Source organism: Motacilla alba, chromosome 6 (assembly GCF_015832195.1).
Source record: "Motacilla alba alba isolate MOTALB_02 chromosome 6, Motacilla_alba_V1.0_pri, whole genome shotgun sequence".
Lineage (NCBI taxonomy): Eukaryota > Metazoa > Chordata > Aves > Passeriformes > Motacillidae > Motacilla > Motacilla alba.
This window is the reverse complement of record NC_052021.1, coordinates 28,498,508-28,514,759: the sequence shown is the minus strand read 5'-3', so window position 1 is coordinate 28,514,759 and position 16,252 is coordinate 28,498,508. Positions and strand designations below refer to the sequence as shown.

Genomic DNA, 16,252 nt, shown 5'->3' with positions numbered 1-16,252 from the left:
AGGTGCCTTAAAGATCATCTTCTCCCACCCCCACCACCATGGGCAGAGACACCTTCCACTATCCCAGGCTGTTCCAAGCAATCTTCCATTACCCCAGGTTGTCCAACCTCACCTTGGACACTTCCAGGGATGGGGCAGCCACAGCTTCTCTGGACAACTTGTGCCAGGGCCCCCCCCCACTCACACTGAAGAACTCCTTACCAGTACCTAAACGAAACCAAAACCTAAACCAAACCTGCCCTCACACAGTTTGAAGCCATCTCCCTTGTCCTGCCAGTCCATGTCCTTGTAAAACACCACCCTCCAGCTCTCTTGTAGCCCCTTTAATGTTTTATAAGGTGTCACCAGAGCTTTCTCTTCTCCAGGCTGAACAACCCCAACTCCTCCAGCCTGTCCTCTTGGAGAGGTGCTTCAGACATCTGATCACCTCAGTGGCCCCTCCTGAGGATTTGCTCCAACAGCACTTCTTATGCTGGGTGTCGCAGAGCTGGACACAAGGCTCCATGAGAGCAGAGGGGCAGAATCACCTCCCTCAACCTGGTGGTCATGCTGCTTTTGATGCAGCCAGAATGTGGCTGGATCCTCCTGAGCACATTTACCAAAATCAAATCCCATAGGGGAGTACTTTGAGTTCTTTTTAAGGAATGCAAAACAGATATTCCAGCCATCATGAACCACACACCTTAAACAGCAGGGCCATCTGTTCTGGTAAGTAATGAGTGATTTACTTACATATTGCCTGAATGCAAATCCTACTGAATTTAACTTCATCTGGATTTGTAAACCAAGGTATGCAAAGTCACAGAACAAATTCCAGAGTGTTGGTTTCACAGACTTGCTCAAGGACAGTTTATACTGGGTGGAAAAAACTTCCTTTGGTTCTGAAATTGATACTCAGTCTTTGCTAGGACAAGGACACAACCACCCCATACACCCTGCATCCCCTTTGCATGCTGCACAGTTGGCAGTTGTCTTCTGCATTCTGCAACGTAATGTTTAGGGCTTACCCTAAACTCAGCCATATCAGGTTTAAATTAGAAGGGAAAAAAAAAAAAGAAGCTGCAGATTGAGCACATTTGGCAAAGTTTGACTTGGCATGAAATACTCAGAAAAACAGGCTGGAAGACAAGGAACCTACCAAAGAAGTGTCTGCAGCAATCATGCAGAAATTTCAGACATTGTAAGAGGAGCTGATGGATTTGTAAACACAAAGTGCTTTAGGTTATAATGAGGTCCCATACACCTGTGGTTGATGGTAAGGAACAGAGTCCAGAACAGTAAGAAAAGACTCCTCAATACCCAGAGAGATTAGTCAGCAAATGCTTGACCAAACAGTCTGATGCACTTACACAGTACACTTGAAATTTCTGCAAAATGTTCAACTTCTTTGTTTTTTTCATTTGAGGCAGGTGAACATTTCTCGATTTGGAATTTAAATCTTTCCTGTGCTCTGTGCTACTGGTGGTGTTTGAACAAAAGATGTTCACAGAAGGAATTTGTAGTAGGATTAGAGAGATATGTATCTGAACCCATTCTTCTCCTAGGAGATAAAACATTTCAAAGAGCTTGGTAAAGACCCACAAAAACTGAAGAAGGATGTGCACTGATCCAAAGGAATGGTTTGAACAAATATTATTTTTGAAAGAATCCTATATGGCTCATTCCTTACAACACCACATAGATCTCCAAAGTCATATCAGCATCACTAAAATTGTGAACTACTTATTTTCAAATGCTGATAACTGACTATAGCATAAAGAGAAAGCTAATTAGGGAGCTGCAGGGGCTGTACAACAGCATTTGAAAAAAAAAAAAAAGTATCTCTGACTCCGAGGAAAGACATTAAAAAAAAAAAAAAAGGTGACCTAAAGAGCTGCATGAACTTTGAAAGTATTTCTCAGACAGCTGACAATAGCAAAGTCCTCCTCACAGTTCTGCTTAAGTGATTCAAAGTTCAGATAAAAGAGCACTTCTGTGAGGAGTAATCTTTTAGGTGACACAGCAGATCCTGTATACAAGAATATTCAGAGAGAAAAAGACAAGAAGGTCATGACAACTGCTTTATCAGCCACAAAACCAGATTTAACTAAGCTTTGCTAAGGGCTGTTTCTGAGATTAAGAAGCTCCTAGCACTGGTGAAAAATGTTTAAAAGTAAATGATGATCAGCTGAACATAGGGAAAAACAAGCTGAGAGACCAAAGTCAGTGGAAGAAATACAGAATTCAAATTAAAAAATGTTACACGCATACCTGTACATGGCAAAAGCCAACCTCCTAAGCACATAAAGACAGACTTTTATTTGGAAAGCCTTAACAGGAATGGATTGTAGGAATGATACGAGCAGCATAAAAATTGTGACAGGGGAACCCCTTTATAAATTTTAAACTGCCTTTATAAATTACTTATATACTAAATATAAGTCAAGGTATATGCTAAAGGTGAGGCTTTCTGGAAGACACAACACATAAGATAAAGTTTAAAGTATGGTAGTGCACAAACATTCCTGACCTTTACCTGAATTAAACATAGATATTTGTTTATAAGACAGCAAACCAAGCAGGACTGCAAAGTAAAATAATATATTTTTTAAAAGGCAACAAAAAATATAAAATTGAGAGTCTTTGTGAAATTAGTGCAAAAAAAGTGTGAAGAATCTGGCCCAAATTAAGGATCTTAAAAACTGTCCTCAGTCTAGAGGAGAGAGTAGGACAACAAGCAGATTGTTCCATGGAAGAGATGACAAAACAGGTAGAGAAGCACCAAGAAGATACAAGGCCACCAACACATTCATATTTTAAAGTTCTGATACCAGGTATCAAAACAAACCCCTTCAATTACAGTACGAGATAGAAAAGTTAAGCATTTACTCAATAAATTAACCTTGGCCATATTGGATATATTTTACCATATGAGTAACATTCTCTAAGAAGTTACAAGAGCCTTGAAAGACCTTGTGGTTTTTTAACCAAAATTTCATATAACTATTACTTTATGCAAATTGAAGTATAGAAAAGTACACTGTTTACTGAACTTCAGAGTTCCTGCTCAGTAGGGAATTACAGAAAAACGAGAAATTTCTTCCTGTAAACAAAGCAGGTCGACAGCTCACTCAATCATGACACTCCCACCTACAGATCCCATCAGTTGGTTTCTTGGCAGGTGTTCAGGTCCAAGCCAACAAACAGCCAGTGCAGCTCCTGTTTCCTTCAACGGAACCATGGAACAATAAATGTTTCCATTTTCTCAAATCGCATTTTTTCCCTGAGCAAAGTACTTCAATGGAAAACTTTGATGAAACATAATGATATAAAAAAGATGAAAAAAGGCATATGATGTGTAAATAGTTGAGTGTGCATATTGGACAGAGAAGATGACAGCAAAAGGCAGGAATAATAAGACCAAAGCCAGGATTTGAACAAAATAGTTAAATCACATTTCTCAAGAGAAGAAAACATTCATTGAATCTAGTAGTACTTGGCTCATAGAGCAATGAATGACAGGCACATTTTTAACTGGACAAAATAAGACTAAGAGAATAACTCAAATATAGGAGAAAAAGTAAACTCTCACAATTTGAATGTTGGAAGAATCAATACAAGTTACAGACATAAAATTCCTCCTAATTTCTTCATCTTATAGATACCATCATCATCTTTGGAGATGATGTTTGTTAAATAACCAGATAATTCAAATAAAATTAAATGCCTGGTGGGAGAGGTTAAAAAAGAGGGAGCCAGACTCTTCCCAAGGTAATCCAGCAAATAAACCACATGTGACGTGCACAATTTGGATTACAAGAAATTAAATTTCAGCATAAGAATAAATATGTCTCTTTTCTCATTGAGAATGCTCAAGACTGGAAGAGGTTGCTCAAAGATCCTTGACAGAGGAGCATTCTACAGTGGGGAAAAATGAAACAGATCAAGGAGGGTATTTTAAAAGATCACCAAAAGACCAGGAGCAATCACTCGTCCCTTCAGTCGCAAGCAACAGTCTGTACACCAGAGCACAGTAACACGTGCACACACTTCACACTGAATCCTGAACAAACAGCCAAAAATCATTTGTTCAGTTGACCTTGGACATGTTCTTTTCACTACACCTTATCTCAGAGTTAATATTGATTTTATATTTCATATAAATGCAGTAATTCAAGACTTCTAAAACTTATCATTTTTTTATTCCTAAGACTTCACAATTTTTCTCTTTCTCCTGAAGGAACAATACTTAGCTGCTCAGGCTATACCTTGGAATGACACACTCTCATGCAAATCCTGCCTACATTCCAAAAGAATTTTATCTGGTAGATACCACTAAAAAAATGTTAAAAAAAAACACCTCACACAACAAAGGGTTAATTTATAATCCATTTCTAATGAATTGGGAGGAAGTTAATCACATTAAAATAACCACATAATTTTCATTTTGTATTTCTGAACTATATCATGGCTACACAGAAAAGTTTCTCTCTCAGAAATTAGTTTTCTGTCTTAATTCCTATATAAATCTAAACAGTTCCTGAAGAATTGGCCAAAAAAATGCTACTCATAAACCACATGAAGTAATCCTCTATTTTCTTGAAAAAAGGACATCAATCTTTTTTCTCCCCTAGACTGTATCCACACCTTGATATTAACTTTATGTAAACTCTTACCATTTATTAGGATTTTTGTTCTCTTTGTTCTCTGTACTTCTACCCAAAATTTCTAAAAGTTTAGAAATTAAATCATTAAAGAAATTCTCCATTTTTTTCCCCCCAAGCAAAATACAAGTCTCACAAAATGTTATCTGGCAATAACTCATCCTCCACAAGCCTGTTATTTGCACTGAACATGTACCACCTGGTTTAGGACTGTCTAATACTTCCTCTTCCTTTCCACAAACTGTTACCTCCTTTAATATGGTTGTCAGTATCAAAAACATTCTATGTGTTATATCAAAATTAAAAATTAGTTACATTTCTACTTGATCCAGTAATAATCCTCCCATTAGACCATGTCTGACAGACTGGAAAGCAGTCTCCAGTCTCCACTTAACTCTTCCTCCTGAAGCCTCATTTACTAATTCCTTTTTTTTTTTTTTTTTTGTGGGACTATATCCTCTCTGAGTAAGAACCTGATCAAGTTACTGGAGAGGAACATATTAACTTATGTTCCCAACAGGACCAAATTCAAGGTCAAGACAATACTGCACCACAGGAGGTCAACCTAATCAAGAGTGCTGTCAATTTATTTCTTCATTATTCGCAGTTTTCCAATGGTTGCTGGGTTTAGTCAAAGGTATTAATTAAGGTGACCTTACTTGGACTTCACTTTCAAACCAAGTGGAATATAACATTGAAACAAGGAATGAAAAATATGACACTTCTACATAAAGAACCAATCTCTTGATGAATTAGGGCCACTTCATAGAAGGGAACTCTGAAGAGGCTTTTCTCAAGACTACATGCAAAAAGTGTGGGGCAGTTCATTTCAGCTACTTCTCACACTTCTGAGATCTGCAAATCAGAATAAGAGAGCAAGTTGTGCATAAGATGTAATTCTAAGTTATAGAACAATAAAACTACAGAAATTGCTGGTACCAATAGCTACTTAATAGAATAGTTAGAAAATACTTTTTTAATTCCAGTGCTATTCAAATTATACTACAATAGCCAACAAAACTAGGCATTAAAAGAACAACAATAAACCAACTGGTGAAAGATGTTATCTAGTTCATAATAAAGTAGGAAAAGTTTTTACTCTTTTTTCCTTTGTTAACACTAGCTTTTGATAAGACTAATAAAAAAAAGAAGATATATACAGACTCAACATCAACACTAATTAATTTGTGAAAAGAATCAAAACAATTACCCTTTCTTAATAAAGTTTTAAAAGTGGAAGTAACGTTCATAAAACTCAAATGAGTTGAATTAAATTTGACTATATATAAAATGGTCTGTGTACTTTATGGTTGCTACTACATCAGCTTGCCTACTTCATCTCTATCACCAGTCTCAAAGAAAACAAACCTCCAAGCCCAGCCATCCTTCCACTGTCTTGGGACCAGCACCAACAGCTCAATTACAAGGCCAAATGCAACCAATTTTACTGATACTACCAAAAACTGAGTAAAGTTCCAGAGGTGACCACATACACACCTTGCAGGCAACTCCCATTGTCCTTAATTCCAGGCATCCAGTGTGTTGGAATTTACTCTAACTCCCTACCTAGTCATGTTTATCAAAGCCATTTGTACCTACTCTAAAAACCTCACAAGTCATTTCCTCCAGTCTCTTATAAGCCTATTTCTTATATAAATTATTTCAAAGTACATTGATATTTTCAGTATCAAGGTGCCAGAAACTACATACAATTTATGAGATGCAGCAGAACCACTTGCTAACAGCATCTTTCCAGTAATCAGCTTGAAAACTATTTAACAGTTTAGTTGGTTTAAAAGCAAGAGCTCTTTCATGCTTTAAGTTTTGAGGATTTGTTATAACTATACATCAGTGGGAGTCCTCAGATCTTTTTTTCTTCAGAATAAAGAAGAACAGTACTTCAGTTTTTTTACCAAAGAAGCTTTCTGAGGGAAATGGGCACAGTAACTTACTTCATTCTCCACAAAGTCAATCACACAGCTGCAATTTATCTTGCACCACAATCGGGCAACACTGGCTCTGCACTCGGCTTTGAAATCTCAGAAGCTCAAGTCAAAAACTTAATCTAATTTCTTTTCTGAGGATTTTTTTTTTCCTATCAACCAAAAAGGAAACATTACACAATTACTGGTACAGAGCTGAAAACACAGCTCAAAGCTGCCATCTCTAGGTATTATGTTCTACTGCTGTTCACTCAAATACTTTTTCTGTTTTTTTCAAGAAACTGAAGACCTAAAAGAAAAAATATCAGAACTTTATCCTAACAAGTTAATGTAAGAAATTACTTCAGATGGGAGTACTTTTTCCCCTTGAAATTTCTATGACTTGCACGATCAGCTTCTTTTGGCCCATGTAACTTCTGACATTTGACATAACCACTAGTACAAGCAGCATAGTAGTTAATTATTTCACATAGGTTCATTATTAGTGAATCCTAATTGCTAATTAACATAAGTCTTCAACAACAGCCACAGCTTCTTCACTATACCTTTGCTAGCAGCTTTCATTATGATTAACATCAGTTGCATTTCACTCAGATCCAAAGAGATTTCTGAATTAGCACAGATCACATTTAATATTTGCTGGTGAAAGGACTTCTAAAATGGTTACCCTTTAGTTTGGAATGTCTCAAGAAAATATTAGCACTGTCAAATAAAAAGGCTAAATTATATTTTAAGTCTTTATTCTGAAGTGCTAAATGATACATTACTCAAATGTTTCTTGACTAAAATGTCCACATTCTACAGGAACTGTAATAATCAAAGTCACTGGTCAAAAAGATCTGACCTTTCAAAGAACAGATAATACATTAGTAATGAATCAGGGAACTGACAGGAAGAAAAGCAAGCTTGGAGTTGATGTTAGGGCATGCACAAAACCTAGTTTATATTACTATTGAAAACACCTCTACAATATTCATCATGCCACACACAGATTCAAGATCTCTGTAAGAACAGATGCCAGGAAAAAAAGACAAAACAAAATATCAGCCCATGCCCTGAATTCCTCTTAACTTGGAGGAAACACTCACTATATAAAAGGTGCCCAAACATAAAAAGAAACTAAAATGTACAACTAAAAGGGTAAAATCTTTAAAAGAAAAGTACAAAAAATGTGAAAAAATTAAATGTAAGACATTGTAAGACATTTTTGTTCAGATTACAAGAACACATCCTATTTGAAAAAGAAAACAAAACTTTCCATTACAAATAACAAAATAAATAAAGTTTAACTTGGAGAAGTATAATGGAAACTTCGAAGAAAAAGTCGAGTTCAAAACAAAGCTCAGAAACTCCACTGGATTAAAACAGAGGCTCACACCAAGGCAAGTATGAAACACCTTAATGAGATGCCTACAGAACTTATATATGAAGTACTAAGACATCACTTTTCAAATGCATTAGCAATATGCCTAACTAGATACTTTGTGGTGCCAACAGACTGTTGGAAGGAGTATTCTGAGAAGTGAAAGCCATAGCAATAAAATGAGGTTAACTGTCCCACATGAATTCTTCATGGTAGACGTTACAGGTATTTCCACAATAAAAACTAATAACAGAAAGCTAATGTAGGGGGGAAAAAAAACAAAAAACAACAACCTGGCAGAGAAAGTCCCTGGAATCAGTTCTGAAGAAATTAAAGAGCTACCCCCTGTCTGTAGTACGTAAACTCCTGCTTAAAAATGTGTCTATACCAAAAGACTGGTAAGGGAGAGGCAGAGAGGACAGAATTCACTGAGTGAAACAGAGAAACAGATGAAGAAAAATTATATGAAGTTTTGAAAAGGGATATATAATTTTAATTACTATTAGTAATAGTAATTAAATTAGTAGGTATTTTCAGTATGAAAAAGAAATGGTGGAGTGTGCAATGGCCTTACAGAAGGCCACCAGAAACTAGGCCTTACAGAAAATCATGAGTAGTATGACGAAATAAATGAAGAATAAGAAGTAGGGACTATCAAAATTAAACCAGCTAGTACCAGTTCCTGAAAAGGTTTTATTTCTTAAATATTCTGCAATTCTTAGGCACAGGATGATGTCAATGTTAAAATAAATACATGGTCCAAAAATTGAAAAAAAAAAAAAAACAACAAAAAACAACAGGGATTCAAAATTTTTCCACAAAAATACTACCCTATTTTTGGAAATCCCAGCTGCAAAGGAGGGCAGTATTCTGAGGAAGCTTCTGTAAGTTCCTGTCATTTTTTTTTATATTCTTCCCTAGGCATTCACTGTTACCCATTATTCAAGAGGTGTTACCAGGCAAGATGAACACTCTCATCTGACTTGATACAATCCTGCCGGTCCTGCCCTGCCGGCAGTGCCTTATGCAAACAAAGGAAAATTTGCAACAGCAATTCTGTATTTCTCTGTCACAGTTAACAAGCCTGTCACCCTCTGTAGCTTGTCTCTCTGATAGCCCCCTCGGGCACAAGTTGGAGCCTTCTCTCCAGTCCTGTCTCCTGGTGCTCCTGGATTCCCTGGGCAGTCCCCACACGTGGGCCATCGCTTGCCATGGTGCTGCCAAAGGACCCTGCTACCAGCAATTGGCTCTGTCTGTGGGCTCAGCCCCTGGGTGGGCAAGAGCACTGCCCACAACCCCAATTATATCTCACCTCTGCCTCTTATTAGCAGATTTAGCTCAGAAGGTTTATGGTCAGCAAGTGATTGAGAAGTATTGCACAATCTCTGTTGCAAAAACCGTGCAATACACCTAAGTACCAAAGATGAAAATATTAATACAAAATATTTAGGAATTAAATTATCCTCAAAAGTCTTGGTTCATGGTGACTCATTTTAAGATCACTAACACTAAGAGCACACACATATAAATTTATTATACAGAAATACTGAAGAGTCCAAACCTGATACAAAGCAAGAGTATGTCCATATCTCTGAAGCGGCCCTTTGGATACAGGCACTACATTCCATATACTGCTTTCCAAATTGTAGCTGGAAGAGAAATAGAAGAAGAAACATTTTCAACCTGTAGACGAATAGAAGGGTTTGTATGTTCAAACTAACTCTAACATGTAATTTATTAGTGGGGCTACACAATCCTTTGAACTATCACAACAGTGCACTAACTTGTGACAGTGCACTAAATTTTCCTCAAGCAGAACAGGAGCATCACTTTAAGGGACTCATCAACAATCTCAGACAACAGGAGTAACTAACAAAAGTCACAAGACTTGTTCTGTTATCAGTCATGTAAAAATCCCCACCCAACTCATGCTCATGCCCCATGCTTTTGCACTACTCTGAAGACTTACTGTTGAGCACCCTCTTAAATATATGGTTGATTTTAATTTCCATTATTTTTTATTAATTAATCAATGCATAACATTAGATAAGAGAGGTAAAAAAATAAATGACAAAGATAGAAAAGAAAAATCCAAAAGATTATGGGATTTGTTTTGGATGATTGCAAATGTGTGGAAGAAAGCAACCGGGAGAGAACACCAGAAGTAAACATGCTAATAATATGCTAATAAACAGAGACTAACACTTGCATTTGCCACATTTAGGGCGTCTATATATGAAGTTACCATCCAAATCAGCTGGGTCCTATTTACAGCTGCTTCAACTTCATTTTCAATAGGTGGTCAAATACACACACACACAAACTGTCATAAGTATAAAAAAGTGGAATACAGGTGACCTGCCTGACCCTGCTGGCATGGCACCAGCAGGCAAAGTGCAAGCACTAAATACAAATGTCCTGTAACCATAAATTAACATCAATAATGAACATGCCTTTCAAAATGTACTGTATGAAAATATCAGTAATGAATTTCTTTCACTATTTTATCACCACAAAGCTCCCTATGTTTTGCAGTTTTTCAAACTGAAGTACAAATAAATATCACCTACAGTTTGATGTTGCCCATATTTTCACTTTCTATAATCATAAGAAAATCACAAGCATAAAATAAGACCATTAATAAAGAATCTAAAAGAGAGATAAACCTTTCAGCTAAATTAGAAGATAGAAGCTCCCTCGCTGGTAAGACCTGTTTTCCCTAAGCCCCATCAGAAAGGAGAAATCACTCACTTCAGCACCATTTGGAACGAGCTGTAGTTGAAGGTGTAGCCACCAATCACCCACATGAACTTCCCGTGGAGGACAGCCTTGTGGGAAGCACGGCCCACCGAGGGGCTGAAGGGCTTCACATTGGGCAGGATCCAGTAAGACTCCGTGGAGGGGACGTTCAGAGAACAATCTGGGCCTGTTTTGTAAACAAATGTGCAATTTGTGCAATCTGTTAGATGGGGGATGCTAAAGCCAATAAAGCAGAAACAGGGGAGGCTTAATTACAGATGTCAGGATTGCTCATTCTGATAAAATATGGTGTACACTTTTATGTTTAACAGATGCTCAATGAAAAAATTGACAACATGGGATGTCAATCTAATTGAAAGCATTAGATTAGCTCAAATAATAGCAATTCAGTTCCACATTCTTCTCAGAAAAGAGACTGTGAGTCACAAATTGAAAGAAAGGCACAAAACGTCACATTTTTAAATGACCTATCACATAGGCCTAAAACTTTTAGCACTGTATGTTACCTTTGGAGAAAAACTATACTCTATTTGACCAAGAATAAGTGTATATCAAAGCAAATAATATTACAGTAAATTAAGGTACAATATGCATCATACTATATTAAATCTTAGAAGTAAAAATTTGCCTTTGGCAAATGCCATTCTGCATCATTTTTCAAGAGGAAAATACACTATTAAGTGCTTTATCAAAAGAATGGTTTGAATATTTAAATTTTGTAACATTTTATAGACCATTATACAAAGCCACCAAACCCACAACTACTACATATCATTTTCAAATCTATTTTGGCCAATCATTTTTTTCAAAGTAAGAAAAGTCAGAAAAATGTAGAACTTTTTTAGCTATAGGACTATTACAATCATGAACAGCAAAATCAATTTTTTATTTGTTCCGTAATAACAAAAATGAGATCTCTTCATCATCAGTTTATGCTCTAGGTCTTATATAAAACCTGAACATAAAGACATATAGGTATATGTGTGTATATATATATATATATATAAAATAAAAATATTGCTTATAAAGGCTATTATTTCAGGGCCTTTGAAGAACCACAGAACAAGTTCCTGTCTGACCATGTGACTGAACAATAAAACAGTACACAGAATTCAACATGGTTAAATTGAAAATTAAGTAAGGTACATTTTAGGATCATCCCAGGATAGCTCATGAAAATATTACATCACCACTCAGCAATGGTCAAAATAAAGAATTGTGTCAGAATCAAGAATCCTGTTACCCCACTGCATAAATCTGTGGCTTGTGTAACCTTAGAAAACTGTGTCCTACTTAAAAAGAAGAGATTAGTGCTGGAGACTGTTTACAGAAGTGTAATAAGGATGTTTCAATTACAGAAACCACTAAATTCCTTTGAACCACTGACTTTTTCACTTGGAAAAAAAACCACTTGGAAGTGAATTATAAATGTCAATAAAATAAGTGACAAAGAGAGGGTGAATATGAAGAGCCCACAGTCTCTCTGAATATAAAGAGCTGAGTCTTATGAAATGCAGCTTGAAGAAGCCATGTTCAAAGCAAACAAGAGGAGACAGCTCTTCATGTATAAAGCACCAGATCTCTTTGGCAAGGATACTCCCCTGGCAAAGGGTGCTCCAGATGCAAAAATTTACATGTGTTAAGGAGACAACAGACAATTTTAGAAGAGAGAGCTGCTGAATTTTACTAAGTAAGCTAAATAAGTAATAAGCAAGTTTATAATAATTTTAAAACATTATCCTGGGAGAATGGGAGCACAGGGAGATTATGTTTTTCTAATGTTTATTGTCATTTTGGGGGCAAATTGTTACATTTACTTCCTATACACAACAACCAGGCATCCAAAGTGTACATAACCAGCTGTCAACTTTTCCTAGTGTATTATAGAAGAATGATGTCCACTTGTATCCAAATTACCTTCCATTCACTAAACAATGGAAACTCAAGTCCCATAGTTCATTATACCTTCTCCTCAGAAAAGATTAATGGTAACTGAGTGAGGTCTAATGAGAGCATGAACAATTCAGTATATTATTTCTTAAGCATTAATTATTGATACTATAATAGAGTTGTAACCTCAGCAAAATCGTGATTTTGGTAAATCACTGGAGGAAACGCTTAATTTGAATATAAAAGGGCTTGAAAATAAACAATTGATTAAGTATTCTTTGATCAGGGACGAGCTTAAAATGATGGAAGCGGTGCCTGCAGGTGAGGAGGAGAAGCCGGATCCCTGCCGGCTGTCGCCGCCAGCCCTCGGGCACCGGGATGTCGCGGCCAGCAGGGACCCCTGGTGGCGAGAGGCGAGCGGAGCCAGAATTCCTGCGGCACATCCCGCCAGAGATACCCGGCACCTACTGCAATAAAACGCAAGAAAAACGCCTCATACTCAGTTAAGAATGCAAAAATCGTAGCCAGATCAGTGACGGAGAGAATGTCACAGACAGCCCTCCTCCAGCCTCAGTGCTCCGTCACACCTGAGCGACAGGAAAGGCGAGAGGGAAAGCAGAAACACCACTGTGCCACAGAGCCATTGGAAGCCTCGGGCTGGAAGGAGCCTTAGAGATCATCTTGCTGCAATCCCTCTGCCATGGGCCAGGGCTGACCAGGTTATCTATCAATCAGGACAAAAATGGAATATACAGCTGCAAAAATGCAAAACAATAGAATAGTATTGGGCTCTATCAAAATATCATTTTAAAAGCAAATTCTTTTGTATGGCTATTGCTTTATAAAAACAAGGTAAATGTAGCATTTATGAATAGCATTTCTAGATTTTCCTACTTGAATACATACACCATTATTACAGCAAAAATACAGATTCTCTTCAGAAACATTACATTCACTAAATACGTGCCTTCTGTGCAACAAAAAGCACTACAGCTGCAAAACAAAGATAATGAAAAATATGGTTTGTTATGTTTTATGCAAATATGATTTTTCTCCATTCATCTAAAATTGAGTTTCTTTCTTATCTTCCTAATGTGTCAGTCAATCCATTGGGGGGCAGGGGAGTGGAATGCTTTAAAAACAGCAAACAACTTTATAAACCTGAACTGGAAGTGAATTACATTATCCTCTAAGGTAGGAAAAAACTCTATAGGTTTAAAAAAGTGATTTATCCCCACCACACAAAAGAAATAATCTAATTTCTATTTATTGAGGAGTTTCATGAAAAGCCAAAGTAACAATCTGTTGCAGTAGTTTAAGTCATAAGATCAATTTCCACCTAAATGACTAAACATCATCTACTGTCTTCAAACCAAATATTTTCCTTTGGGAGCAGAGAAGAAAGCAGTAGTGTTGATGTGTTGAATATAAATTTCACGGTGCTCTTCAAGCAATCTAATCAAAGCAATTTTAAAAGTATTTGTTGTCTATTCTGGTATTGTTTGTCTGATCATTTGAGTTGAGAATTATTCCTTTAATATAATCTTTCAACCATCACAACTCAGTGGTTGAAATCAGTCCTACAGTCAGACCAGTTGTGCTGGAATGGCTCAGTAATTCCTTCTAGGCATTTTACAGTAGGTGTACCCACATATCCCTACACTGCCCCTGCACAGCTCTGCACTATCCATACTGGATGTAAGTATGTCTCCTATTCTGAAAATAGTCTTGCTGAAAATGAGACTCCATGGCAGGCAGAGAGATCCTGGTGAGGTGGCCAGCTAAAGCAGCAGGACAGCAAGCTGTGCCAGGACTCAGGCTCCTCCAGGAATGACCCAGAAATCCTAATGCACATGAGCTGATGCAGCTCTTGAAATGGCCCCTGGGTGCTGTTACTCAGCCCCATTTGTCTCCTCAGGCAGGAAGAGGGGATCACCCAAGGGCAACCTGGCCATGGGGGATGCCCAGGCTCAGCCTGAGCAGGGGAATCAGGAGGGCTGCCGGGCCTGCCATGGGTGGGTGCAGCTCCACAGCATCTTTTAACTGCTCAGCTCTATATCCCACACTCAAGATCCACAAGGCTGGCACAGAAGATAAGGCCAGATGTCACAGCATTGTCTGCTAGAAGCAGGGAAAGCTCTCCTAGTCTTCCATGACTGAGAACAAGCACAGTCTCCGGTAGACATCACACAAGATTTGTCATCTTGAACAAAAACAGATTTTGCTCCTCAGGCTCTAAAAGAAGTAGGGACTTCCAGATCAGCTGTAGCTGACAAAATCCATTGGACTAGAGATTCTGAGACGCCATCCTAATGGCAGCAAGGTACCAAGCTCCAGTATCTCTGCTAATAACTTCTAGAAAACTTGACAGCTCTAAGACAAAAGCCTCCTTCTAATTCCCAAATGATGTATCGATGACCAGTTTATCCTAATTTTACTTCTACCAGTGTTGCTATCACTGTACTTAAAGACCTGGTCTGTCTATACACCCCACAGGAGTTTAGAAACAGCAAGACTCTTCCCTCCCAGCCTTGATTTTACTTGTCTGAACAAACCATGCTCTGTTAGTGCCTTCATAGCCCCATCCATCCTAATGGTTCTCCCTCTGAGACTGTTTGTATTTGTATTCATAAAACTGTAGTAACAAAACATGAAGCATCTACTAATGCTTTCATATATTTAAGTGGAACTTCTACGAGTGATCATCCTACCAGTGCACTTGGCACTTTGGAGTTTGCAGAGCATATAAAAGTAATAATGTTAATTAGGTAATGTTCTAATTGAGATAGATAAGCAAGTTTTCTCCCATGTCACTTTCTACATTTCAATCCAAGACTATAAAACAAATTCTTAATGCTCTTAGATGTATTAATTTACAATTTACACTGAAGTAATTAAATCCTACTCATTACTTCAGACTTTTTCACATGATATTCTGGTTCTCCTTCATATTTTAAGTACCTTCCACCTCTGTATGAGCAGATTTGATTAGCAGCCTTATAGGTAGATTACAAAAATTATGTAACGATATCAGTCCCAAGATCAGCCTTCAGGAAGCACTGATACCTTTCCATATGTGTTCAACACACCCACTCTCATTTCATGAAGAAGAAGCTGAGTTCCCCTTACTGTTTGCTTGTGTATGCACCGCACTCTTCAGTTTCAATGATTTCCTGTCATCAAATGCTGAGGGGTTCAGGTAAAATATATTGCATTTTCAAGTCAATTTTCTTTCAGACTATCTTTGTATGATCTACATTGATAAATTCAGATTTCAACTGTTTTGTTATTAATCACGATACATGTTTCATTATTCTCAAGTTATGGTTTAGAACTCTACACAGTGCTGAAATATAGCTAATAGGTTTTGAGCTGCATTAATCAATTTCTTCCTAATCTTAAATGAAGGTGCTACAGATAATAAAGTAAATTTTGTATCTTACCTTATTAGGGAGATCAGCACTGTCTACTTCTTGTATTCAGGACAAAGTATTGCTTGGGATCATTATTTTAATCAAGTTCTATTTTAATACATTTAAGTGTATGCCTTTTAAATAAACATTTAGGCCACATATTTACTCTACATGGATTACATTTTTCATTAAAACTCACAAATAGCAGGGGACTCTCTTCCTAAATCTCATCCTAATTAG

General features: G+C 37.2%; 1 protein-coding gene across 4 annotated transcripts in view; it reads right to left on the bottom strand.

The window, feature by feature from the left end:
• The window catches only part of ATRNL1 (attractin like 1), a 435,696-nt gene that overhangs the window by 370,539 nt on the left and 48,905 nt on the right, over positions 1-16,252 (bottom strand). For all 4 annotated transcript variants that reach the window (XM_038140021.1, XM_038140022.1, XM_038140023.1 and 1 more), the window contains exons 6-7: positions 10,701-10,875; positions 9,511-9,598 (exon numbers count right to left, since the gene is read on the bottom strand). In XM_038140021.1, coding sequence (XP_037995949.1) covers positions 9,511-9,598; positions 10,701-10,875 — 263 coding nt within the window. The remainder of the gene's footprint in view (positions 1-9,510; positions 9,599-10,700; positions 10,876-16,252) is intronic.